General features: G+C 42.1%; 1 protein-coding gene across 1 annotated transcript; it reads right to left on the reverse strand.

Annotated features, from left to right (window-relative positions):
- Positions 1-26,870, reverse strand: LOC134462737 (sushi, nidogen and EGF-like domain-containing protein 1). The gene is made up of 11 exons (XM_063215923.1): positions 26,796-26,870; positions 26,671-26,712; positions 26,178-26,238; positions 23,580-23,600; positions 7,058-7,179; positions 6,705-6,950; positions 4,386-4,481; positions 4,133-4,280; positions 2,354-2,419; positions 841-923; positions 1-671 (listed from the first exon to the last, which is right to left on the reverse strand). Exons 3-11 carry the CDS (start codon positions 26,212-26,214, stop codon positions 594-596), a joined length of 897 nt encoding a protein of 298 aa, XP_063071993.1. The 5' UTR covers positions 26,215-26,238; positions 26,671-26,712; positions 26,796-26,870; the 3' UTR covers positions 1-593.

Consider the following 26,870-nt stretch of genomic DNA (forward strand, 5'->3'; position numbering starts at 1 on the left):
AATTTTAGCCACGGTATATATCACGGTATATATCACGGCATTGTACATTTGTGTATAAAATGTTAAAATTAAGCGTTTTGTGGCAAAATGACCAAAACACAATTTTTTTGCATTTTATTTTTTGGAAATGACTGGTCAGACATTCTATTTTGGAATTCTTGTCATTCAAATCATTTGAAAACATATTTTTAAACTTTTAATCTATAACTATAACTCTACATCTACAGGACGCAATGCGCTATTGCGGTAGACGGTATGAGACAAAATCTCTATCATTGATGAAAAAATACCGCACACGATATTATACCGCGGTTACCGCCCACCCCTAATTATAAGTAATACTTGCTTTACGCAATTATAATTAGATTATAAGTAATACTTGCTTTACGCAATTATAATTAGATTATAAGTAATAGAGTACATCAGACACGATGAGTCCCTGAGTGAAAACTGATGAAGTACTCCATGTGCTGAATTTGTAGCCTTCCTCGTCCACGCCCAACTCCTCCTCCTCTCTTCACTCTTCATCCTCTATTTTCTCTCTCTCTCTCTCCAGCCTCTCCTCTCTCCCTTCATCCTGTCTTCCCTCTCTCTTAGGGCTGTGTCTCTATCATCCTTCGCAGGCGTATCCCAGTCACATCTATTCCACGCTGTCTCAAGGCCTCTCTGAACTGAAAAAAAAAACACAGTAGGAGGTTGAGTGTATGTAGTTAACTCTTCCTAACAACCATGTGACCAAGAGCAAAGATGGCGTCCCCTACACATGGCTAGTAGCCTAGATGGCCCAGTTGTGTTAGTGAGAGCAGTGTGTCGCGTGAGAAGCAGTACTGCTTTACTCACCTGGGGTAGGATCTGCTCCTCAACTTCAGTCTCATTCAGACGGTCAGCTGACGACACCGTCAAACTCATGCCCACAACATGCTCTATGGGTTATATAGTGTACAATATAGTGTATAAGTATATAATACAGTGAATTAACACAGCATAAAATCCTATGCACTTTTTCCCGTCTGGCTAAATCATTTCCTCTGTGTGGGAATACATGTATCATTAGTTATGCACTACTACTACTAGTACTACCACATTGGCCCGAATATATTAAATAATATTGGCTGGAATGTTTAAACAATATTGCTTTAAAAAGGGGGTGTGCATGGTAACCTCACAATGCATGCTGTTCCACCAGTAGAACAATGTAATAGTCATTGCACAAACCTAGTAATAGTCATTGCAAAAACTACTGCACCAATACGATTTTACAGCGGGCCTTTAGTAATACATTATGATGAAAGGGAGGTTGTCTTATTTTCAGAGACTAGACAAAATAGTGCCAAAATAATGATTTGACTTAAACTGATTCGGCCAGGACGGTCTTTGTAGGAATTTGTTGGTGATGAGGCCACACAGAAGCACCAGACGGTGTACCAGACGGTATTGTGTGTAGCTCTGCTCCGCCAGGGGGCGCCGAAGCTACACACACACCGTCTGGTGTGAACCAGGCTACTGCTTCCCCGTTCTGGTCTGAAATAGGCCTAACAGGCACTGCTCTCTTGCCAGGCTAGGGAAGCGGGGCGGGACGGAAGTGATTTTTACCGACGCTAGCGAAAATACATGGAAACAGTAGCCTGATAAACCAGCCAAAATGTGAGACTGGGTGTGTAATTTATTCTGGCCCAGATGAACGATACATCCATAGATTGTTGATGAGAACAACCCGTTTTTTCAAACCTCGTCTGTGCCTATAGGCACTAGTTTACTAGGCTATGGAAACAGATCTGTTCTTCCACACTAACACGCGGTAGTCGGGCGGTAGCGGCACGGGAGACGGCTCCGCTCTGCGCTGCATTTAGAAAATAGAACTCCAGCGGATTTTGGATGGCAGTGGCCAGCGGTGTCTGGCTGAAATGAATGGCAAAGTAGCCCAGTACCATTGGCTGGTGGGGGGGATTTTGAACAGGACTGGCCGCACACACCTATGCTGTCGATGTGAAAGGCCGAGTAGAACACACCGCCCAGCGCAAAATACTAGGTAGAAAGACAGACGTCTTCTTGCTTCCGTCCCGCCACATTCTAGTGTGAATCTGGCCTTAAAAGGAATGCTCATGGAAATTATACTGTGAAATGTGTTATATTGAAAAGTGAAAAAAAATTATAAACATTATATTAATATAGGTGGTTTTCCCACATGAAACAAAATTTTGGTGTTGAAAAAGCTTATATTCAAGATCGTTTTATTTTCAGGCAAATACACTACTACCATTACACTATTACCATTTTTTCAGTTTTCCATGTTTGTCCACTGGTGGACGACCTTGCACATAATGCATTTGTGACAGGCAGAAGATAAACCTACCTGCCAGGGGCAAAGGTGTAATCATAGGCAGATCTGGTGTGGGCACTAGTCCTAAAGGATACGAACCTGTCAAACAATGTACAGTATGAACATATAAAGGGATACTATTATAAGTAGCCTCCTTGCGCTGATAGTCTGTTCACATAGCTGAAAATTCAAGTATATCATAAGATTCAACTACATCATAACAACATTGCTATGACATTACTGAGAGCAAGATTACTTGAGAGACTTTGGTCATTACAGGTTTGGTGACTGTAAGGGATGGACTTTCTATTTAAAGATGCTGTAAAGGAACATGTAACACCTTAAAAATGCATTCATGATGCTATCACTCAAATGTAAATGTATCTATCACTAGGGGTGGGCGGTATGGTCAAAAATGTATACCTCGGTATAATTTTAGCCACGGTATATATCACGGTATTTTACATTTGTGTAAAATTGAAGCATTCCATTGCAAAATGTCCAAAACACATTTTTTAAACTTTTGCATTTGCATTTTTTTTACATTTGCATTTTTGGAATGTGTGTGAATTCTTGCCATTCAAATATTTTGAAAACAAACAAAAACTATGTAAAATGCATTTTGCAATGCAATGCAATGCAATAGGCCAGTGTTTCCCAACCACTGTGCCGCGGCACACTAGTGTGCAGTGAGAGATCGTCAGGTGTGCCGTGGGAAATTCTTGTGTGTTTTTTTTTTTTTAACGAATTCATTATTATGTATGGAATAGCGGACGACGAGGTGTCCCAATATCAAGGGAAATAATGGACGAGGCGGAGCGTTCTAAACAGCCCGACGGCTGCCATGTCCATTTTCCCTTGATATCAGGACACCTCGAAGGCCGCTATTCCGCTTATCACCCGGTTACCAGCATTTAAGTATTATTTTCTTAATATGTTGATCTAAGGCTTCGTGAGAAAGTAGATTCACCACTGCGCTTGGTACGTTGCTATGGGCACCACTTCCTAATCTAGTGAGATGCGCCTCTATCGGAGGCATGTAAGGACACGTGCAGAATGTTGGGGTGACTTGACAACCAAATGCGATAGAATTGACGACTGGGTTTTTGACTTGACAACCAGATGCGATAGAATTAGTAACGGGGTCTTGACTAGACAACCAGATGCGATAGAACTAACGACGCGGTCTTGACTAGACAACCAGATGCGATAGAACTAACAACGGCACTTCGCCAGAAAGTTAGAAAAGAAGCAACTTGGACGCCCGCATGACATCATAGGTGTCCTGCTACTGGGGAATAAAGGACACCTGCTCAGCCAATCAGAAGACGTTGCATCTGCTCACTGGGTGATAACAGCAAATAATGCCTATGTCATTATCTAGTAGTGTCTGCTGTTGACTGGCGTCTATCATGTAATAATTCCTTATCACTAGGTGGCAGCAGGTAGCGAATAGCATTGTAGTAAAGATAAGAGAATTAGTAATGCATGAATGTGATTGTTTGACAGGTTCAGGTATCAGGTGCTGAGATTAAATGAGATTGTGCTGCTGTTTTTCTACAACCACTATTCTTTTGCTACAACTACGAGAGACAGTCGGGTGGATGTTCAAAACGTTGTCTACTGCCATCTGCAGGACGCAATGTGCTATCGTGGTAGAGCGGTATAGACAAAATGTATACCTTGGTGGAAAAAATACCATGCATGATAGTATACCGTCCATACCGCGCACCCCTATCTATCACTCAAATGTAAATGTGCACATCAGGGTGAGGTCTTTCGATGGACGGATTAAAGTAATTAAATACTCACAGCTGAAAGTTAACTCTGATGAGGCTGGAATGACCCATCTTCCTGGAACATTGATGTTGCTGGACGTGTTCAGATTGATGACGTCAATAGTGCCATTTGGAAAACAGTTGTCTATTATGATTTGACCATCCTCATAACTCAATGCAATCTGAAGAAACAAAGCAAAGGGTTAGGTCAGTACATTTTCTTCCAAAGAAAACCAATCTACATAAATATGCAGAATAGGAGGAAAATGAATAATTTTTCATCTTACGGAAGCAGGATGTGGTGGTTGGGAAATGACACCATAGTTTATGAAGATGAACGATATATCACCGTCAGAAACCAGAACCACCTGGAATGTTGCCTCCTAAAAATGGGACCAATACGTTTTCAATATTAAATAATGAAAAGGAAGAAAGGAGTCACACACTGTAGCTGAATGCAAAATCAAAAACTGTATTAAACAAAGCCGAAAAAAGTAAATAAAACCGACAGATAGGGGACAAATGTTTTGGGTCTAGCCTATCATCAGTGTTCCCAGTTTTCTCTTTTTTCAAAACTGGTAACACTGATGATGGGCTAGACCCGAAACGTTTGTCCCCTGTCTGTTGGTTTTATTTACTTTTTTCAGCTTTGTTTAATACAGTTTTTGATTTTGCATTCAGCTCCAGTGTGCGACTCCTTTCTTCCTTGTCATTATACTGCTCTTGGAATTACGCACCGAGCGATACGCTCAGGATAAGACACTGGAGCGGACGCCACCCCACCATTACTTTTCAAAACTAAATAAAACAGGATTTTTCCCTATTATATTCAATTTCAAATGCAACTGGACAGCATAGGAGAAAATAAGGAGAAACTAGAAAACGTGTGTGTGAGAGCAAGAGATTGTGTGAAAAAGTCAAATGACAGATTGTAGACTATGACCAGTTTATCTAACAAGGGTGTTCCACAGTAGCCTGGTACTGACCATCCCATAATACTACCATTTCCATTTCGTATTCATGGTCTGGACGTTGTTTGATCTGACGCGATTGCAGGAAGCAGGAAGGACATTTTCGGAAAAATCAATATTTAACTTATAAGTTGTTGAACAAATATGTCTGACGTCTATCTATGGCGATGTAGGACCGTTTAACAGACATGTCTGACAGAACATCCTACCGTAGGATAAAATTACAATGTAGGACCGTTTGTCAGAACACCGGCGCAAATCCTACCGGTCAACATCACTTCACAGAAGACAGGTACCAGACGTAGTGGGGAGCCAAGTGTCTTAGTTGGCGGAAGTACGTAGGATGGCGCGCGAGGCTAGTTCCACAGGGCTCTGTTTCAGGTACTGTTCTCTTAAGGCGAGAGCACACCTAGCCGATACGACTTGTCAGTTGTCTGTCTGCTCCCCTCGTGCTTGATTGGGCACAGTTTGCTCCACAAACACACCGCGCCGACTTCACCCACCGTGGACACTCCCCCGGGTAGCACCCAGAGGGATTTTATATAGGGCCTATAGTGCCCCAGGTACACCCATTAAACTAGTCCCGTCGGAATAGGGCTAAAGTCTTACATAGTTACAGTTGCTATGGGGGAAGGGCTAAATGGAAGGATCAATAGATGGTATTCATTACATTACATTACATTATGCAGACTCTTTTGACCAAAGTGACTTACAAGGAGGGCATTATTTTAAATAGCTACCTTTCCTCAGATGTCTGCTATATGACCCCTATTTGGGCACACGCTACATTGCTGTAGGTTGGATTCACATTGTGGCTATTTTTCATGGAGAATTATTTCTGACTTAAACTTCATGAATGAAATCTAGTTCTTCTCTACATTGAACTAAATTATCACTGCGGCCTCCTCTGAGGTCGTGTTTGATGCTGCCTGCCACTGAAACTGAAAGCAGAGATCTTTGCTGAAAGGCAGTGGGGAGAGGGGACATTGCAGTGCATTTATCACGGCATGTCGAACATTTTTATTCATGCACTGTGCTTTTTCAATGTGAGATGTTTGGCAGCCAGGTTATCAGCCATCGCATCTCCACACTTTGCAATAGATGCAGTGCATCACGTTTCCGTACTTGTCATATCGTAGCCAGGGAAACTACCATAGTCACTCTTTCCGAAAGGAATATACTTTCGCCTTTTTAGCTACGAGCTGTAGCTAAGTGTTTGGCTCATTCACCGAACATGATAACGTTGGCTCCGTGTCAGAGATTCGCCCTCATATTCAGATTGTTCTGTTGGTTTTAACTTCACGAAAAGTTGTCCAAAGTTCTTATCATTCTTGCTCACCAAACGTCATATCTCGCACTAGCTCTGCTATGTTCTCTTAGCTTATCTTTTAGTAGCTTACTGGCAGGTAAACACGCACGCCCCCACTCACACACAAACTGGACTACGACCAACCAGATGACTGTTCCACCCTTCCTTGATTTGTTTAAACCTCGATGTGGGGCGTACACAGAACACAAGTAGACTTTCAGAATAAGTTTTCGGTGGAAATGTACTCTGTGAGGACGCATCTCATAGAGAGAAATTGGAACAAAACTCTGAAAAAGAACAAAAAACATCACAGACAATATACTTACCTGGTCATTTTTTAATGAATCATTACGATTGTAATACACCACTCTGTCCCAAGTGACCACAAACACCCAGGTGGCAGTGAAGGTCACATTGGAGAAGTAGGAGTTGATGTCTTTAGTTGCAGTGTTAAGAACATCGCCTGTGGTGTACTGCTGATAGGACATGTTTCCTCTCTCTGTATAGTCTATATATACATATAATGTTTCAATATATGTTTCATCTGGAAAATTTAGAGATCCATGTGCAATCTGGAAAAAAGCACATAATTAGGCTACTTTTTTTCTGTGCAGTTCTCTGCATTAATAACATGTTAAATATGACTGAAATATGTTCAGGAGAATATTACATTGCTTACATTAATTGACTCGTGAGTTTGGTTGAAGTACCGCAGTGGCTGTGTCAGGTTAATAAGTTGTGCGTTCACTGAATGGGGCATGAATGTGTCACCTGCAGCTGATCCGAATGGATAAAATGCACCTTTTGGAGTAGAAATAGTAACCAACAGTTACAAAAGATCAGATATTTAGATATCAGATATACGTAGGTAAGGGTCCACCGATACGGATTTTTTAATGGCCGATGCGATACCGATATTTTTTCCATCACCCTTGGCCGATAACTGATACGATATTGTTAAAAAAAAATAAAAAAAATCAGAAAATGACAAAAATCAGTATCAATTAAAAAAAATCCTATACCACCACCTTTCCATCACACCATAACCTATACAGCATTATATATCCACCTAAAAGGAATACATAAGGCAGATTCAAAGGACTGTGGCTTGACAGTGGTGCAATAACATAGAGCTTTTCTGTAAATTAGAGAAATGTTAGGGATGACCCCAAGATTATTATGGGTTTAAATATTAAGGCCTAAGTTATTTTTTCACCTGTATAGGCCTACTGTACTTACTAGCCTTTGAAGCATGTTAAGCCCCTCTCACAAAATAAATCAATCAAATAAATAACAAAAGCCCAAAATAACAAAGCAAAGAAATGCAGACAAAACATAGACAAGTAAAACCAAAAGCCCTTATGTTCATATTATAAAATACATTGCAAAGAATCCCAGTGAAAACACCTCTGTACAAAATGGTTTGGTCAGCCAAACCACGGACACCCCTCTATTTTACTCAGATTGGAACATTCATTTGTTGCTGAACGGGGAAGTGGCAGTCTGCTGGTGACCTGGGCTGCGTTTCCCAAAAACTCTTAAGTAGTACTTAAGCCTAAGTAGTACTTAAGTATGAGGGGCCACCTAGGCAATATATCACACCACTGAAAGTTTATGCATGAAATCATTTTCTGGCCCACGTACAATATTTTTTTCTTGCACATGCAATTAAAATGCTTGTGCAAAGTGCATGTGCTAGGTAAAATAGTGTATGTATAAACTTTAATAATGATGTGAGACCCAATCTGATATATTGCCTAGGTGGCCCCTCATACTTAAGTACTACTTAGGCTTAAGTACTACTTAAGGTATTTTGGGAAACGCAGCCCTGGGCCNCGTTTCCGAAAGGGCCTTAAGTACTACTTAACGCTACATGCTACTTAAGTTCACACGTAACACCATCGTAGAGCTCATGGAGCGTTTCCCAAAGCCAACTTAGCAAAGAACCATCGCAGGTTGACACGTAACTCTAAGAGCAATCCACGAGTGGTCTAGAGTAGTCTTAACGCGCTAAGATTGATCGTAGCGGCATGGCACAGTGGAGACACCCACAGGATATGAAGGGAAAAGAAGAAACCTGCGCATAAGATTGCTGTTTTAAGACGCGAGAGGCATGGCACAGTGGAGACACCCATAGGAAAAGAGGAAACTTGCGCTTCAAGTTGATGTTTTAAGACGGGAGTGTAGCCTAAATATCATGGCAGCACAGTTGACACTGCAACGAAAATAAGAAGGTAACATTAATTGTGGATGTGTAGGCCTATAACAGGTAGTAAAATAGTTCGACTGTGTTTGATAAATCTGGGCATAATTAAACTGTGATCAATCATAATTTGTGTGGGTGCTTCATGAACAAGAACAAGGCAAAATGAATAAGGGGCTTCGGCAACCAGAGACAAGAGTGTTGATGTCGGAAGGCAACTTCCGAAACTTTATTTATTTTATATTTTTTGAAGAAAAATGGTCAGCGAGTTGTTGCACCCTCTTTCATTTTCAAGTAGCCTAAGAAAGGGAAGGCGACGCCGAAAATACATGATACTTGTAGGCGAAGGGTGACAAAAATTAAAAAGGCAGCGATGGGGATTCGTGTAGATTTTTTGTTTTAATAACAGCAGACTGCCGTGCAAAAATGTCCTCACAGTTGTGAAAGTCTTGAGCGCGCGGTACTTTGCGCACCGCTCACCACATGTGCCAAGCTCCTCTCCCTATTCCGACTCTAGTAGGCTAAGCCACTGTTTCCCAACCAGGGGTACGTGTACCACTAGGGGTACGCGAGCACACCTCAGGGGGTACGCGGAAACATTTAATAATAGCAAATATATTGAGTGTAGTCACATTGGGATAGAGGAACAGAGCATGTGTGAGGGCGAGGGGGTACTCATCATATGACAAAATGGCTTAGGGGGTACGCAGGACGAAAAAGGTTGGGAAACACTGGGCTAAGCAATAACAAAAAGGCAGCGAGGGGATGTGTCAAGTTTGATGGACATTGTTTTTCATAACAGCATGCTGACGTGCTCCCGACAGTTGTCAAGCCTTGAACGCCTTGAGGTTGTAACTTTGCGCATTCCAATTTGGAACTCCAACTAGGCCTAGGCCTACTTTTCTTAAATATTAAGCTGCAGTAGCCAAGTGCACGCGCTTTATCTGGGTCTTAACGGCGTAGCTCATTATTACCGTCAGTTGGGAGTTTTGCATGATTTCATTGTGTGTGTGCATTTTATTTAATTTGCCAACAATAACTCCTGTCGATAGTTGCAAACTGCTACAAATGTAGTCCCACCCTTATAGAAAACAACTTTTGATACTGACACACGCCTTACATTTTGTAAATGGTTTAGCAGCAGATGACGGCGCAGTTCACTCCGAGTACACTTCAGCACCACATATGTGGACAGCGATCCTTAAGAGCGACGCTACGAATGATCTTAGAGGCTGTGCACGCGCGTTCATGTACGAGTGTCTTTGGGAAACAGTCGTAGGAAATCTAAGAACATTCGTAGGATCACTGGTTAACGACACACGTAAGGCAAAGAACCATCGTTATCGGGAAATGAGGCCCTGGTCAGTTAAATATTACAGAACTGTTTTACAGTAGGCTATTTCTAAACAAATAAACTCGGATTTGAAATAGCCAGTTTGCAAGTGATGTTTGTTACTCATTATAGATCGCTAAACAGATGGAAGTTGATAAATGAATGACGCTACGAAATGCGCGTTTTGAAACGCGGTGGAAATGTACACTGAAACATGCCGGTAGGCACTCGTTACAACGCTAGGTAGGCTACAAGTTATGGCAAATGGGGGTGATAAATGACCAAACAATGAACCATGGACATAAAAACAGTAATTTACCCACGTTGGAAGAGCTGGTTGGTTGCTCAACTAGATGGCTGCATTATACAGTCTGCATGCTGGTGAGTTAAATGCTACAGAAATGTTTTACAATATTTTAATAATAGCTGTTTGCAAGTGATGTTTGCTACGTATTAAATGTCGCTAAAACAGATCGAAGTTGATAAATGAATGACGGTATGAAATGCGCGTTTTGAAAGGCGGTGGAAAGTTGACACTGAAACATAATAAATGCCGGTAGACACTCAGTTACAACGCTGTAACATATACAGTGAGGAGAATAAGTATTTGATCCCTTGCTGATTTTGTTGGTTTGCCCACTAATAAAGACATGATCAGTCTTTAATGTTAATGATAATATGTATTCTAATATGGAGAGACAGAATATCAAAAAGAAAATCCAGAAATTAACTCTAAAGAATATATAATAATTTATTTATATTTAATTGAGGGAAATAAGTATTTGATCCCCTGCCAACCATTAAGAGTTCTGATCCCGCAGATCAAATGGCACTTCCAATCAACTTGGTATCTGAATTGAACACACCTGTTAATAGTAACCTGCACAAAAGAAACATTGAATCTGCAGAATCAGTCCATAGAATCAGTCAATCAATCAAACTAAACTCACCAACATGGGACAGACCAAAAAGCTGTCAAAGGATGTCAGGGACAAGATTTTAGAACTCAACAAGGCTGAAATGGGCTCCTGGATATTAAAGAGCAAACTGTTGGTGCATTTCTTCCCAATTTTAGGACATACAAAATGATCATCAATCATCAATCTGAGGCCTGTCTCTGGTTCCATACAAGATTTGACCTTGTGGGAATTTAATAACCAGAAAAAAGGAGATAAAGCACCTTAAAACTGTATGGGAGGAGCTAGGAAATTATCTCAAGGCAGCTGGGACCTCAATCACTAAGAAAACTATTGGAAACACTTGATACCACAGCGGATTAAAATCTTGCAGTGCATGTATGGTACCCCGGCTTCAGAAGGAACCTGTTCAGGCTCACCTGAGGTTTGCCAATGAACATCAAACTGGATTAGGATATGATTGGGAGGTGCTGGAATCAGATGACACCAAAATCAAACTGTTTGGCATTAACACACAACTCGATGTGTTTGGAGGAAGAGAAATGCTGCCTATGATCCCAAGAACACCACCTTCTCCAACATCATCAATGAAAGTGGTAACATTATGTTTTGAGGTTGTTTGTCTGGCCAAGACACAGGACAACTTCATATCGTCAAGAAATGGATAGAAGGAGACATGTAAACGTACAATGCCGCATGCCAACCTCTTTCCCACCACCACTAGACTGAAGGTGGGTCATGGATTGGCCTCCCAATATGATAATAATCCATAACATACAGCCCAAGCAACGAAGGAGTAGCTCAAGCAGAAGCATATTAAGGTCATGAAGTGGCCTAGACAGTTTCCAAACATTAAAACTATACTAATCCTGTGAAGGGAACAGAAGCTCCCATTTGGCAAGCTACAGTCATACAACTTAAGTGATTTAGAGATGATCTGCAAAGAAAAGCGGACAAAAATCCTTTCTAATATATCCACAAACATTGTCATTAACTGAAAGAAACATCTGACCTCTGTATGAGAAAACAAGGGCTTTGCCACCAAGTAATTTTGTCTTCTTTGACTAGAGGGGTCAAATACTTATTTTCCTCAATGGAATACAAATCAATTAAAATATATTCTTCAAAGTCATTTTCTGGATTTTCTTTTTGATATTCTGTCTCTCTATATTAGAATACATTTTATCATTAATATTATAGAATGATCATGTCCTTATTAGTGGGCAAACCAACAAAATCAGCAAGGGATCAAATACTTATTCTCCTCACTGTATAGCAAATGGTGGTGATTGACTGAACAATAGCCAGGGAAATAAAATCAGTACGGAAAATGGATGGAGCTGAAACGTTCTTCCTTTAGGTCTATTACTTGCACATGCCATGTCATTCAGTATCCACAATAAAATGGGATGCATCTGAAAGTTTAAAACTTTGTGGCAGCCTGCAGGGCTGTTTATTTTACTCCATAAGTGGGGGAGGGGCAGAGTCCTGCACCGGGTCGGGTACCCACGGGTACGGGTAAATAGTTGCCCAAATGGGTGGGGTTAACGTTCCGAAATTTCATGGGTGGGTATGCGGGCGGGTAGGTTAAAATAAGGGTGGGTAGCTCGGGTAGCACGTCAATCAAAATAGTCATAGTTCTAGGAGGCTATTTTCTTTTTTATCTAATTAGATTTAGATTTATATCTATTTAGATTTATCTATCTATTTTTCCTATTTTTGATATCACCGCAGTCGTTATGACATCAGTCACGCAGCGGAAATATGCCTACTTTCGATTTGAAGTATTTTTTCACGGGCACGGGTGGGTAACGGGTAGAATATTAACGGGTCCGGTCCGGGTGGGTACGGATTTAACTTTGAAATTACCACGGGCTTACGGGTGGGTGGGTAATGCACTTCACGGGCATGGGTGGGTCCGGGTATAAAAAAATGGACCCGTGCAGGACTCTGGGGAGGGGTGACGCAGCAGCGTGCATTGTGGGTCTACGACGAGCAACACTGAGCTGCACGTCTGTCGTCTAAATGTCGGGTGGACTCTTATACGTAGGTAGTCTAGAGCCGGGCTTACACTGTGCGACTTTTTGACCGATTTTGCCACAATTTATCACTCACATGACTTTTTGAGAGTCGGGCTGATTTCTTGCTCAATCGCAAGTCAATCGTGAGTCTCTCCTCGTGTAGTGTACATGGGCTAACGACAAGCGATTTACCTCACGATCATGCAATCATAGGGTCGCAGGAAAATCTAAACTGATTGAAATCCTGGTCCTCCCTCGTGAGTAAATTGCACAGTTAAATCAGTGCTACGACCCGATTTGACACTACACATGCACAAAGTGAATAGGACAGCGCGATTCCCTCTTGAGTGCGTCCTCGTCTCCACCTCAGGTGCGCATGTTCCCTCCTCTGCAGACCCAGGAAACATGCCTGTTGTGTCACACAGTGGGAGCATTCTGCTCGCATCCGACTATTGACTCGTATAGTGTGTGAGGCCGTGAGTCGTGAGATGTGAACTCTTAAATCGTTAAATTACCTTGTGCAGTGTTAGAAGGAGCTTTAATACCCATGTTTGAAAATATCGCACAGTGTATGCCCGCCTTAAGTCAAGGCAGTATGTATGGATTTGCATGCGCAGACAATAATTCCAAAATCCTAAGCGGTTAAGTGTTCAACATTGAACGTCCCATTGGAGCCCTTCACAGTATTCGACAAGAACCTGTTGTCTTGTTGGCTGGCGGTTTTATACAGTGGCACAGATTTTGTAGTCTGAGGCCAGCTCCACACTAGAGTGTGGCGGAACGGAAGCAAGATGACTGAGGTCAGGGCTCTCAAGTTTTGAAGTTTGTTGGGAGTGAGATTGGGGGGGCACCGAACCTTCGGCCCAACGGCCCATCGGCCGGTTATTACAACAACAATAACACATAAGTAGCACTAATAGGCCTAGTTATGACATTTGTTTCATCTAGTAAAGAAAACTAAAATATGTTGAATATTTTGTGTGTGTTATAATAATAATAATAATAATAATAATAATAATAATTTTATATATTGCCTTTCAAAACAACCAAGTTAGCTTGAGAAACCCAAAGGCCCATGCAAAAGATGGGTGCTGGCACTGACATTTCCTCATTAATTATTATATTTCCAGTGAAATACTGCACGACATACAGATATATGAACACACGGACAAAGAAGTGAATTCTTTCTTTTTTAATAAACTAAATGTCAAAAGGTTCTTTTCAAGAAATGCATAGATCAAACAAAGAAAAATAATAATAATAATAAAAACATCCATTTTGGCTGCTCTTTGCTTATGGCACATGAGATGAACCACTCTTATTCACCAACCACAGCTGTGTGTGTGTGTGTGTGTGTGTGTGTGTGTGTGTGTGTGCCAGGTCTTGACATTAACTTTTCCGCTTGCTGGCCATTGTGACTTGTGGTTATCCCAAGTCACTAGCCATTCAGCTATTCTACTAGCCACAAATGTGATATTGCACCTTTTTGCTGTACGGGTATGGCTCGCTAGGCTAGTCATGTTTGGGAACTGAACATTTAACCAATGGCCCACCCGAAAACCACCAATCACCGGTCCCATCCTCCCATTCCTCCACCTGCGCTTGTTTACACTCATTAGTCTGGCGCGTGCGTTTCCCGATCGCGTCCGTCTTCTAAAACTCTCCCAAGGAAAACAACGCCATTTCTTATAGATTCTGCCTTACCCATGACAGTCACCCTGTGACACTGTGCCTGTTACTTCCTGAAGCTGAGCACGCTGGGAGTGGGTTATGCTATTACTGTTTTGGGTTTTTAAGTGTGTTTGTGAATGTTTAATGTACTGGGGGTGTAAATATACTGGAGATATTATTGTGAACATTTTATGATCGCGATGTTGGGGTGGATGGGTTTATTTCATATTTTAAAGAGTTGTCACAATTGTTATGCAAGCACCTGTAGGTTGATGCATCCATTCATCAGAACCAAGGGGTAGTCACTAATTCTTTTTTCCATCCAATTCTGAAGCGTCTTGTACCCTGTGTCAATTTTATTTAAAGCGACAACAGTCGCACCAAAACTGTTTTCCATCAAAAAAGTACTTACATTTAAGCTACGTCACAATGCCCCTCGTTAATCCACCTATTTCTGTCACACTTGGACGTCTTCCATCCACTGAGTCGCTCTTTCAGAATGTTTGTGTCAAAAGTAAAATTGACATCACGCGTGAGAATAGCCTTGGCTACCGGACCGCCCAAACAATAGGCTACTGTAAAAACAAATGTTGTTTCAGCAGTGAGCAAACTCCAAATAACGCCATGGCCCACGAAGTGTCTGTCAGTAGTGCAGTCAGGGGGATCAGAAAACAGCACAGCGCATCGTGTCCTTCTTTCTCTGTGTGTGTGTAAATTGGGCCATCGTTTTGTGTCTTTGTAAAATTCAGGTGAAAAGCAGAGTTACTTGGCCTTAATTAGACTGCGTGCGTGGCGGCGAGGCAAAGACTCTCGGATGCCACAGCTCCACACGCGTGCACAACAGCACGCCTGGATCGGCCACTTTACACACACAGAGAGAGGATGGATAAACAGTTGCACAGAGGAATTAGGCACCTGCGCTAATGTATCTTAGGGCCAAAACATACCAAGGCAGAACGGAACGGTCGCGGGACGAACGCGCTCTTTCTGCTTAGTTTTGGCCGGTGTGTTTTTCTCTGCCTTTCACACTGACAGCGTCGGCGTGCGCGGCCAGTCCTGTTCAAAACCCTCCCCACAGCCAAAGCTAGCATGCTACTTTGCCATTCATTTGAATGAGACACCGCCGGTCACCGGCGTGAAAAATACGCTCGAGTTCTATTTTCCAAATGCAGCGCGGCGCGGAGCCGGCTCCCGCGCCGCTGACGCTCGACTACCGCCGGTTGGTGTGTAAGGACAGATATGTTTCAATGTATTTTCACAGACGCCGGTAAAAAACGCGGCCGTTCCGCGATGCTTTACCGCCCTGGTGTGTAAGACCCCTTAGGGCCAAAACATACCAAGGCGGAACGGAACGGTCGCAGGACGGACGCGGTCTTTCTGCTTAGTTTTGGCCGGCGTGCTTTTCTTTGTCTTGCACACTGACAGCGTCGGCGTGCGCGGCCAGTCCTGTTCAAAACCCTCCCCACAGCTAAAGCTAGCGTGCTACTGTGCCATTCATTTGAATGAGACACCGCCAGTTGCTGGCGTGAAAAATACGCTGGAGTTCTATTTTCCAAATGCAGCGCGGCGCGGAGCCGGCTCCCGCGTCGTTGACGCCCGACTATCGCTTGGTGTGTAAGGACAGATAGGTTTCAATGTATTTTCACAGACGCCGGTAAAAAACGCGGCCGTTCCGCGACGCTTTACCGCCTTGGTGTGTAAGACCCCTTACTGAAGGAATCGAAATCATGTTTCAGACACCGAAACGCAGCCGCGATTACATGCCTTCGCGCTTACCATTCACCGCCCATTGCTCTTCAGTCATTGATGACGATAGTGATGTGTAGGCCGACATTTGGTTACGTCCTTCTAATGGGGTGGATTTTGTGGGATACGATTGTGTTGACTGGTCTTTTCCGACGATGACTTTGAATGTGCCATATTTACAGACATTGTCGGCCCCTTCCATAGGACTAGGCCTACTACTTCATCCATCCTTCCACCCCTTCCTGTGCGTCTTTATGTACAACGGCAATAACGGCGTAAAGACGTGCAGACTGGAAAATGACAAACACCCTGATAGGCTATGTTTTATTAATTCACGAGCGTAATTTCAGTTATCATTTCAAGCAGCATTTAGCCTACTGTTCACTCTGCGTGGCCATGCCCTGTTGAAAGTGTTGCGTTGCCTATGAGCGTGATAATGACTTTGCTTGCCGTTCTGGAAAAAAGGTAATTGGTGAGAGTGAGCGCGATAGGGAAGCCGCTGTTTATCGGTGTAAGCTGTCTTCAGAAATTGTTTAAAACGTAGCTGCTGCTAAGAACTGTACGAAGTGTCAGTTTTGTGCTTTTTATTTTCGGAAGAATTAGTATAATGGTTTCCTGATCATCCATTCCCCGACTCCGATTGAATGTCATCCTGACAAAAGACGCAGCTCACATCGCGGTCAAGTGTTAAAGGCGTATGCCACTATGGATACACTACGGATCCATTGACTTTCACTAGCTTAGCGACATATTCCCTCTTTTAACTTGTCTTAAAGCAAGACAACGCTTAACATGAAAAATAAGACACTTTACCACCTTTATAAACCCTGGCCAACGATTTTAACTGTATTAAGCCCCAAAATAGTGGCATACCCCTTTAAGATTCATGACACCAACCCCTAAATTATATCCCCATTAATGACGATTTTTTTTTAGCATGTCGATGCACGAGCGGTCTCACTCCCAAAAAAATATCCTGCGCTCGTGGGGATCATCATTCAGCCATTGCACTTGATTTAGGCTCTATTTTAAAGATAATGATGTGTGTCTACTGTAATAGGCCTAGGCTATAGTGTAGACCAAGTTCTAGAAGGCTTGTCTCTAGAAAATAGATCAACGTGAGTGAACATCATTCAAGTTCAAGGTTGGGAACAACAACCCTGTTAAACATATTTTCTTGTAATTCAATATCTTCAGCTCATCCACTGATTGACCATGCACTCCATCTTCTGACTTTTTTGATGGCGAATTTTACGGACTGGTAACATTGTATTGCCCATGGAACATTTGTGAGGCTATTGATTCGCAAGTAGGCTACGTTTCGTTTCATTTCATATCGGTAAAGCAACATTTTGTGCTCATGACTGACACGTGTATGTTAAGCAGGCTACAGATATTTTTTTTAATGCAAAGTCGGGTAAACGCATTGATATGTTGAGTTGGATAATGTGAGAAGAGGAAACATCTCTCCTTCACTTTTTTTTTTCACGCCAGCTTCATACCATGTAGGCCTATCTCTGTTACAACCACGGCGTAAATGATATTTTATGACCATAAATCAGACATATTCTATAGGCCTAACTGTCTAAAAGTTTATTTTGTTTCTCATAGGCTTTGACATGGCCTAGGCTACTGTTTTTCATCGTGACGGGGTATCCAAGGAATTATTTGAGAGCGTGTGTAGGCTAAACAATTTGCGACTCTCTCTGACCAGCTTCTAAAGATCAGGACAGGCCCGGTCTTTTCACAGACCAGGTGAGCTCAGTCACTTTTGGCCGCGAGAGACTTTGTTTGGAAGGCTTACTTGCGCCACGGCTTGCATTTTTGTTTCAGATTTGTAACATCGAAACTGAAGACTTGATTTCTTCTATGTATATATTTTTTTCGTTTGGGTTAATTAAGGACAGTGCAAAGAACTGATTTTTGTGACATTCTGACATTTTTTTGGAAAGGAGTATAGGCTAAGCGAAATAGTCTCGCTGCCGCGTGGGTTATTGTTTTGTGACGTGCATGTGGACGAACTTCATTGAAGTTGCGTGCAATACTGAACAGTGAACTGAAATTTAAATGTCATTTTTTACAACATTTTCTCGGGTGTTGCTATGAATTAGGAGGAAAAGTTTGACGCCGCTCACAGTGACCACAGTATTTGGCAAGAGTGCCACGATATCAGCACCATGGACAGATGCCACGATATCAGCATCATGGACAGACATTGGCGAGCCAGGCCATAGGCGGAGATGAAAGTGTCGTTAACGGAAACATTAAGCACCACGACCATGGACAGCTCCCCACAAGTATCGGAATGGTGACATTAAATTTTGGTGATACCAAAATGTCGGAATGACGGGATGTCGCAATGGCGTCATGTCTGAATGGTGCTATGAATGACGAGTGCATCCTGCCCATATCCCCATATATGGGTCCCATATCCCTGTCTCTGCACCTCTGGAAGGCTTCAGGGATTTCGTGAACAGAAAAGGAGCCACATCATTAGTGCTGCAGGCAGTGGTGGATGAAAGGGGCTTGTCTGCCTGGCAGCACACACGATTGCACTGTTTTAAAACAATCAGGCTTGTTCAGGAATGAGGACAGACACCCTAAGGGTCATATTGTTATCCAGGCCACAAACATACCCTTGCTGTTAGTAGGAGATCCTGCCTACCCCCTCCTCCCATGGTTGACCAAGGCCTACCCTGGACCGGTGCTCTCCCTATCAAAGGAGGCATTCAACAAACATTTAAATGCCATCAGGGTAGCCGTTGAACATAGCTTTGGTCGTTTGAAGGCAAGGTGGAGGGTGCTGGGCAGGCAGAGTGACATCAACCACCTGTTTATGCCGAAGGTCATATCAGCATGCTGTGTCCTGCACAACATGTGTGAGGCAAGAAATCAAGAGCAGATAGAGACCGCACCTGATAAACTCCCTGAACTGGAAAATGAGGACGAAGGAGAAGATCTTGAGGACACTGGGAGGGAGGAGGAGGACACTGAGGCAGCGGCAATAAGAGATGCCCTGATGCGTCACCTGATGAGTCACATGCATTTGTAAAAGACCGCAGAATTCACATCAAATGAATAATATGTATATCAAAAACAAACAAACAAACATGAGCATTTTTCACAAAAACATTGCATTTAATAAATATCAATAATTAATATTAAATAGCATTAAAACATTAACATTTCACAAATAAACAAGTACAATGCCTACAATTGGGAATCATGTTTCCCAATTGTCATGTTCCCCATTGTTTCATGTTTTGGTTAAGTGTTTTTTTTGTTTAGTTTTTTTTAAAGAAAACCTAAATTTCAGTATATGTTGGGAAATCAGGGGAGTGGGTGGTGGAGGAATAACTTCGCTGTTGCATGTACATGAAATTTTGATTTTGAAGAAAGGGGCTGGGAGAGGGGTGAGGGTAGGTAGGGAAGGAAGGTAAGGCCACTTGGCTGCTTGAAGAGGCAGTGGGCAGTGGGTTATTTTGACGCTCCAGGCAGTCCACCAGGCGCTCTGTCTGCCTTCTCCTGCTTCTCTTGCCTTTTCAGTAGGTCAGACAGCTGCTGACTCACCGCAGCTAGTCCGGACTTCTTCTTGAGTGGCCTGCGAAACAGGCGACTACCTCCCGCTGCTGCTGGGGTGGGGGCTGGGGGCTCTGAATCCTCCATGGTCATCTGTCCACCTAAGTCTTCTATTACATGAGGAAACAGATAATATACAAACACATTTAATTAGGTTATCTGAGACATCGTGTTACACAAGAGATTTTATTTTTTTAAATACAAGTTAAAGGGTGTCAACTAGGCTTGAACATATTCTTTACACTGATATCCATTACATCATTGGAACGGAATATTTTGAAGCCGTTTATCGTTCATTCAAAATATTTCAAAATGACACCTCTGACAATGAAAACTGAGTACACCTACAGTCAATCCGGAAAGTATTCACTGCGCTTCACTTTTTTCCCATTTCATTATCTTACAGCCTTATTCCACATCCTACTAATGAATCTCTGTTGTCAAAATCCTACTGAAATTATTCCATTACGACCATGTGAAAAACAAGTTGTCTTGACAGTTTTGAAGACATATTTACAAAAGTATTCACAGCCTTTGCTTAATACTTTGTGGAACCACCTTTGGCAGCAACTTCATTCATTTTTTCACTTCGAAATGAAAAGGGATTAAAAGGGAGGTCATCGGTGTGTGTTTCAACCTTTCAGTACATTGAAATTGTATATTTTGAGTCTGCACCTGGCTAAACTAGATGGGTGTGAGTTTTGAACGAAATCATATGCAGAGTATCATGATCTGCTTCTGTAGTCACATGTTGACATGCATGCTTCTTTAGGTGTAATTCAGATTTCCAATGTTGACGGCATGCATACATCGCTAAACCATGTCAGTCCCACAACCATGCTTGACTAGCCAGATGATGCACTTTTTTGGTAAAATTCACTTGTTTACCACCACACATGCTTAACACCATCTAAGCAAATGTGTATATCTTGGTCTCATCAGACCACACGACATGGATACTCTCCATAGGATTTCATTGACATGACTATTTCTGGGCATTTTCACATAGGGGTGCCGGAGTACTCACTTTGGTCAGATGTTGAAAAAAGGGTGTAGGGTGTAGGCAACTCACTTTTGTGATACACAACAGCTCATTATTGGCATGAATAAATGTCATTCAAAAACATGATGATCCTGACTTTAAGACTTACCAGCACTCTCTTCTTCCTCATCCATTCCTTCATCATCCTCCTCTTCCACACGATATTGGTCATCAGGGGGGACTATAGAGCCAGACGAACAATGTAAACAGTGAGAAATTGTTTATCAAATCCACCATTAGAAATTTTATTTAGCAACTGTGCTATGTCTCTGAGTATCGTGGCCTGTTTGATATAAACATATAATTACTTGTTCGAGCGATACACGATGGGGTGAAGATTAAAATGAGAAGACATTTATGTAAACAGCTGTAATACCTGGAGTCCTCACGGTGTGACACCTGAGGAGGGCTATCTATTAGCAAGTTTACAGTAGCAAGGTTCCTGTCAGATAACGTAGGTTGGTAGCATGTCATTTTTCCGACACCCCTTTGGTCCGATTCGTCAATATTCCGAAAATTTCCCATTAATCCTACAGCCCACTAACTCGAAATAATTAAATGAAACCCTTTGCTCCGACAGCTCAATGTTCCGACCAATGGCTGTTTGGGGATGGTCATCATCCCAGGTCGTATGTCCTGTTTTTCCCGGTGCCAAGTAGACTTCAGCTGCATGCGCTGCAACGAGCACATAGATGCCGTCTGAGTCGGTCTTGCTGTGTCCTTACCAAAACCACCCCTAAACATAACCTGTCATTAATGTAATGTTGCCAAGTTTTACAATTGTGCCCTACCCAAAACCATTCCTAACCCTAACCTGTAAGTAGGCTATTGCAACGTTTCTGAGTTTTCAATTTGTGCCTTGACCAAAACTTTCCCTAAACCTAACCTGTCACAGACAGCAGCATGACCACTGCGTAGGCTTCAGAGATGACGGTGATCTAAAGCAGCTTTTGGTCGGAACATTGGACTGTCGGGACAAAGGGTTTCATTTAATTGGTAAAAAGTTATCTGAGACTAAGTGCTGTAGGATCAATGGGAAATGTTCGGAACATTGACGCATCGGACCAATGGTGTGTCGGAAAAATGAGCGGACCCCCGTAGGTTCACACTAGCATACATCAACAAATTTGTATTTACAATTAATTCACTCACCGGTGCTGTCAACAGCAGAAGTCCTTGCAACAACGATCGGCCTGGCACCCAGTAGCTGGTCCATTTCGTCAAAAAATTCAAAGCGACGTTTTCCTCCAGCCCCACTCCTTGATGCCTACCTTTTTTCGACTAAAGCTGGGCTTACACGGTGCGACTTTTGTCCCGATTTTGCCCCGATTTGGCACTCGCACGACTTTTTGAGAGTCAGGCCGATTTCTTGCTCAATCGCAGGTCAATCGTGAGTCTCGCATCGTGCAGTGTACATGGGGTAACGACAAGCGATTTCGTCTCACGATCGTGCAATCGCAGGGTCGCAAGAAAATCAAAACGGTTTGAAATTCTGGTCGTAGCTCGTGTGTAAATCGCTCAGTTAAAGCAGTGCTACGACCCGATTTGAGACTTCACATGCACAAATTAATAGGGCCGTCACGGCCGTGCGATTCGCTGTTGAGCGCGACCTCATCTCCACCTCAGGTGCGCATGTTCCCTCCTCTGCAGACCAGGGAAACATGCCTGTCGCGTCGTACGGTGGAAGCATTTCCGTCGCATCCGACCGTCGGCTCGTGTAGTGTGAGGACGTGAGTCGTGAGCTGTGAACTTTTAAACAGTGAAATTCCATCGTGCAGTGTGAGCAGAAGCTTAAGTGAAAATATCGCAGTGTATGCCCGGCTTTAGTATCTTGCTTTCAAAGCTTTATATTTTGTCCTGCCACGGCTTTACTACCCCTCTCCTCTCCAGCTCCTTCGCCACCCCCTTAAATATAGTGGCATTTCGTTGTCTCTTGCCATCGAGGACTGACAGCGCAGCCAAGTCTGCTAGCACTGCTATTAGAGTTAACGTTTCCCTTCTTGACCAGGTCTGTCTCTCCATTTTTTTGTATTTGAAGCTAACTGACTACGCTGAGGTAAATAATGTGAAACAACATTCGAATTCTCGCGCACATAATAACATTGATATTAACACTGTGCATGTACGAACTTCCTACGTCGCTTTAACCGTTTTCCATCCAATATATGTCTAAATCTCTCGCCAATCCACCTTTTTAAAGCGATATAAATGAGGTCGACAAAGCTGGCGCTGAAGCGACTTAACCGCTTTTCCATCACTAGTGTCGCATCAACTTTTTAATGTGCATTATTTTAAAGCGACTTTATATTTGATGGAAAAAGGATTAGGCTATTGGTGACATGGCGGATTTTCGGGATCGGACGCAGCCTCTGACTGTTTGGAAGCTGCTGTCACTCAAATGTAACTAAATTCACAGAGTATATCAGTAGGAAACAATTCTCATATGCACACGATAATATATCTTCTCTCAGGATGGAGTCAGAAACAGGGATACAGCTACAACATCCAGCCGACTAGAAAACTGGTTCTGACCATGCACTACACTGCTCCAATGGGATTTCCAATGTTAAACACCTAGCCACTTAGCATGTTGAAACTCTTGTCTATGTGTGCAGCGGAATGTTTTAAGTGTGAGAAATCCATATATCCATGTACGTATATTCCATGTAAGATAAGGGGAGGTACCTACCCTGGGCATTGGTGCACACACCTATAAGAGAGATTCACAAGACAATATCGGTAATGTTCACAATGTACTTCATGACTGTATGTAAACAAGTCTTCATGACTTTTGTCAACTGTGGTTTCATACACTTTATCATGGGGAATCAAAATGGTAAGTGCATACTGTATACAGTATGTCCCAGAAGTGAATACACCCCTCACATATCTGCAGATTTATTCTGAAAATAATACTCTGAAGTACTTGTGATGGGATGTTACCGAAATTTCACTTTCACACAATAAACAATAGCCAGTGTACAACTAACATAGCAGGATCAATTAGGCCTAATTCAAGTCATCTAATATGAAGGACTCTGTAGCGGCATGATTACTGATGCAGTTGAGGTGGAGGCCAAAAATCACAAACAGTTGACCCGGAAAATGCCCAACAATTAAACACTTATGGTTTTCTTTTGCCTTAAGACAAGTAAAAGTTTTTATCTTTTACCTGACATGTTTCAACGGTGTTACTTCCGTCTTCATCAGAGAGTCACTGTGATGTTGATGAGTGACGTGCTTTAAAATCAGCTGATGTTGTTGTGGAGGTGTGACCTCCCTGCCAATGATGACAGGTGATTTTACTGTAAAGCACGTCACTCATCAACATCACAGTGACCCTCTGATGAAGACGGAAGTAACACCGTTGAAACATGTCATGTAAAAGATAAAAACTTTTACATGTCTTACGGCAAAAGAAAACTACAAGTGTTTAAGTTAAACAGTTAGACATAATGAACCTAATACATAAACTGAACAATTAATTGAGGCTCAAGTACTACTTAAGGGTTTTTGGAAAACACAGCCCAGACCAATAGCTCAGTGCTATACTGTATTAGGCTTTGGGAGGGAAGTTTACTAAAATTCTCTGAACTCTGCTAGTTGAAATCTTTTACATCTGCATGTTTCTTTTGGTGTAATTATGCTTTCTAATGTTGACAAGCAAATTTGTCCATCTTCAGACAGATTAAGGATACAGGTTGATAGAGCCATGCTGTGTGGTCTGATGGCATCAAAATAAACAATTGATTTGTACAAATAAAACCATTCCATCCGAAACATCAAGCATGGTAGTGGGAGTGGGACTGACATGGTTTGGGGCTGCATGAATGTCAACATTGGAAAGCTGAAAAGCTGAATTTCACTCGAAGAAACATGCATGTCAAGTTCAACATGAACTTTGACTACTGAAGAAGACCATGGTCCTCAATGGGATTTTAACAGGTGTAGTCACTTTTGTGAGATGCATTTTGAGACATTAATAGTATGTCAAACCATTTTGACTGAACAATAAATTGAAGCAGTTGTATAAGTTGCACACTGCTCATTGTGTCAAAGGGAAATGTTTCCCCATCAAGACATACAGTATGCAGGCCAACTTAAAAATCTGCAGAAATGTGAGGGGTGTACTCACTTCTGTGACACAAAGGATTTCTGAAGCATTTCACAAATTGTTGTGTATCATGTTGAATGAATTATAATTAATACTTTGGTTCGAGATTCCGTGTTATGCTTTACTTGAACTTCATCAGAGCATAACAGGTAGCAGCCTGACTGGAACTGAACCGGTAACCAATTGTTGGGTTACCAGTTCAACCAAATGATTTGGAATGTACTGTGGTCATATGCATACTGTACTCTAGTGTTCACTGGGAGTGGTAAGTGGTACATGGGGAAACACATAGGCCCTCATTTATCGAACTAGCGTGAGACAAAAACATGTGTACGTGATGCGTAGGTTCTCCTCTGGGAAAGGTTGGCATTTATCAAATCTCATCATAAGCGCAGGGAAGATGAAATTGGTACAACAGGTCTGAGGCCATGTACGCAGTTCTCAAGTTGGACTTGAGATGACTACAGGTATGATCGCCAACTTCAGCAGCAGTAGTAGTGCAACAAATCATTATTGTAAATATGGCTTAGATCAGGGATGGTGAACCTATGTCTCGGGGTCCGTTTGCGGCCCTTAAGGTCGTTTTATGCGGCCCCCGATATAATTTTAATGTTATACAGTTTCACATGAAATATGACAAATTTTGTAAAGGAATCTTAGAAAATGCATTTGCAATACAATTAACTTTTATTCAGGAACCTAGAGAAGGTGGTGTTTGTTTAATAGGTGGCTGCCTTCAATATAGGCCTTAAGTGAAGGGGAATATCCTGGTTTGTGTTCATTGTACGGCCCTCGGAAGAATTTGAAGTGGCCCTTCGAATGAAAAAGGTTCCCCACCCCTGGCCTAGATCATTACAAAACATTTTTACATCTTATACTTTGGCTATAACCCAGTCTCCTTGCAGCCCTTTTAGAGAAGGTGTGCTTATGTTAATTACAGTCAGAGGTTGGGTTTATCAACTGTCACCTTTTCTTTGGTATGTATTTTTTGTAAATTTCACGTGAGCCTTGTTGTACGATGAGTTCTCCGCTCATGATGAGTTCTCCGCTCTACGATGGCTTCTACGATAGGTTGATAAATTAGGCCCTTCATAGTGTATAATTTAGACTGGTCCACAACGTTATATAAATGTTCTATGCAAATCAACAGCAATATAATTTCACAAATCTTACCGAATGCAACCAGTACAAGACACAGTGAAGTTACCATCTTCTTTACATCTCATCAAATGAACTGTGAAAACACAAGATAATATTAATGTCAGTGTGGTTATGCCAAACCCCTCACTGCTCACCAATACTGTCCTACAAAGCAAAAAGGCAGCAACTACACAGAGCTCCAAACTGGATGACTTTAAAATGACACTGCTATCCAATCTAATTATGAGGGCACTTGCTGATAAACAGGTTTTGTGGATAATAATAATGCCTCTGGAGTATATTGAGAGAAGTGAACACATTTCTTGTCTACTCTTCACTATCTGAAAATGTTTAAAATTGTCTATCTCTATATGGAAGCTCTTCGCAAGAGATTGGGTGTACATTGACAAAGTGCATTGCACATTTACGTAAATACATTGACAAAGTAGGCTAGTATACAGTAGAACCAACAAGTACATAGCCTATAAACATTTGAAGACTTTTATAAGGAAAGCAATGTTCTTACCTTGAGACAATATCTTGACAAATTGTGTGGCTCTTGACTGAGCTATGGAATCACAATGAGAGGAGAGATAAGAAAAGCTGTTATGGCACTCAGACATTTTATACGTTGAGAGGAATATCACTCACCGTATGCCAAGCAGGACAGAATGACTGCTCAAACCGTATGAAAACGACAGTTAAGTTCCCACCAAAGTGTGGCTG

The sequence above is a fragment of the Engraulis encrasicolus genome, chromosome 2, assembly GCF_034702125.1.
Source record: "Engraulis encrasicolus isolate BLACKSEA-1 chromosome 2, IST_EnEncr_1.0, whole genome shotgun sequence".
NCBI lineage: Eukaryota > Metazoa > Chordata > Actinopteri > Clupeiformes > Engraulidae > Engraulis > Engraulis encrasicolus.

Bases quoted from the DNA above. Each gene is read 5' to 3' on its own strand.
- LOC134462737 (XM_063215923.1), bottom strand. From the start codon at position 26,214: ATGGTAACTTCACTGTGTCTTGTACTGGTTGCATTCG. The intron at 4,281-4,385 runs GTAAGATGAAAA...TTGTTTCTTCAG, and splicing joins AACCACCACATCCTGCTTCC to ATTGCATTGAGTTATGAGGA. The intron at 924-2,353 runs GTAGGTTTATCT...TATAACCCATAG, and splicing joins TACACCTTTGCCCCTGGCAG to AGCATGTTGTGGGCATGAGT.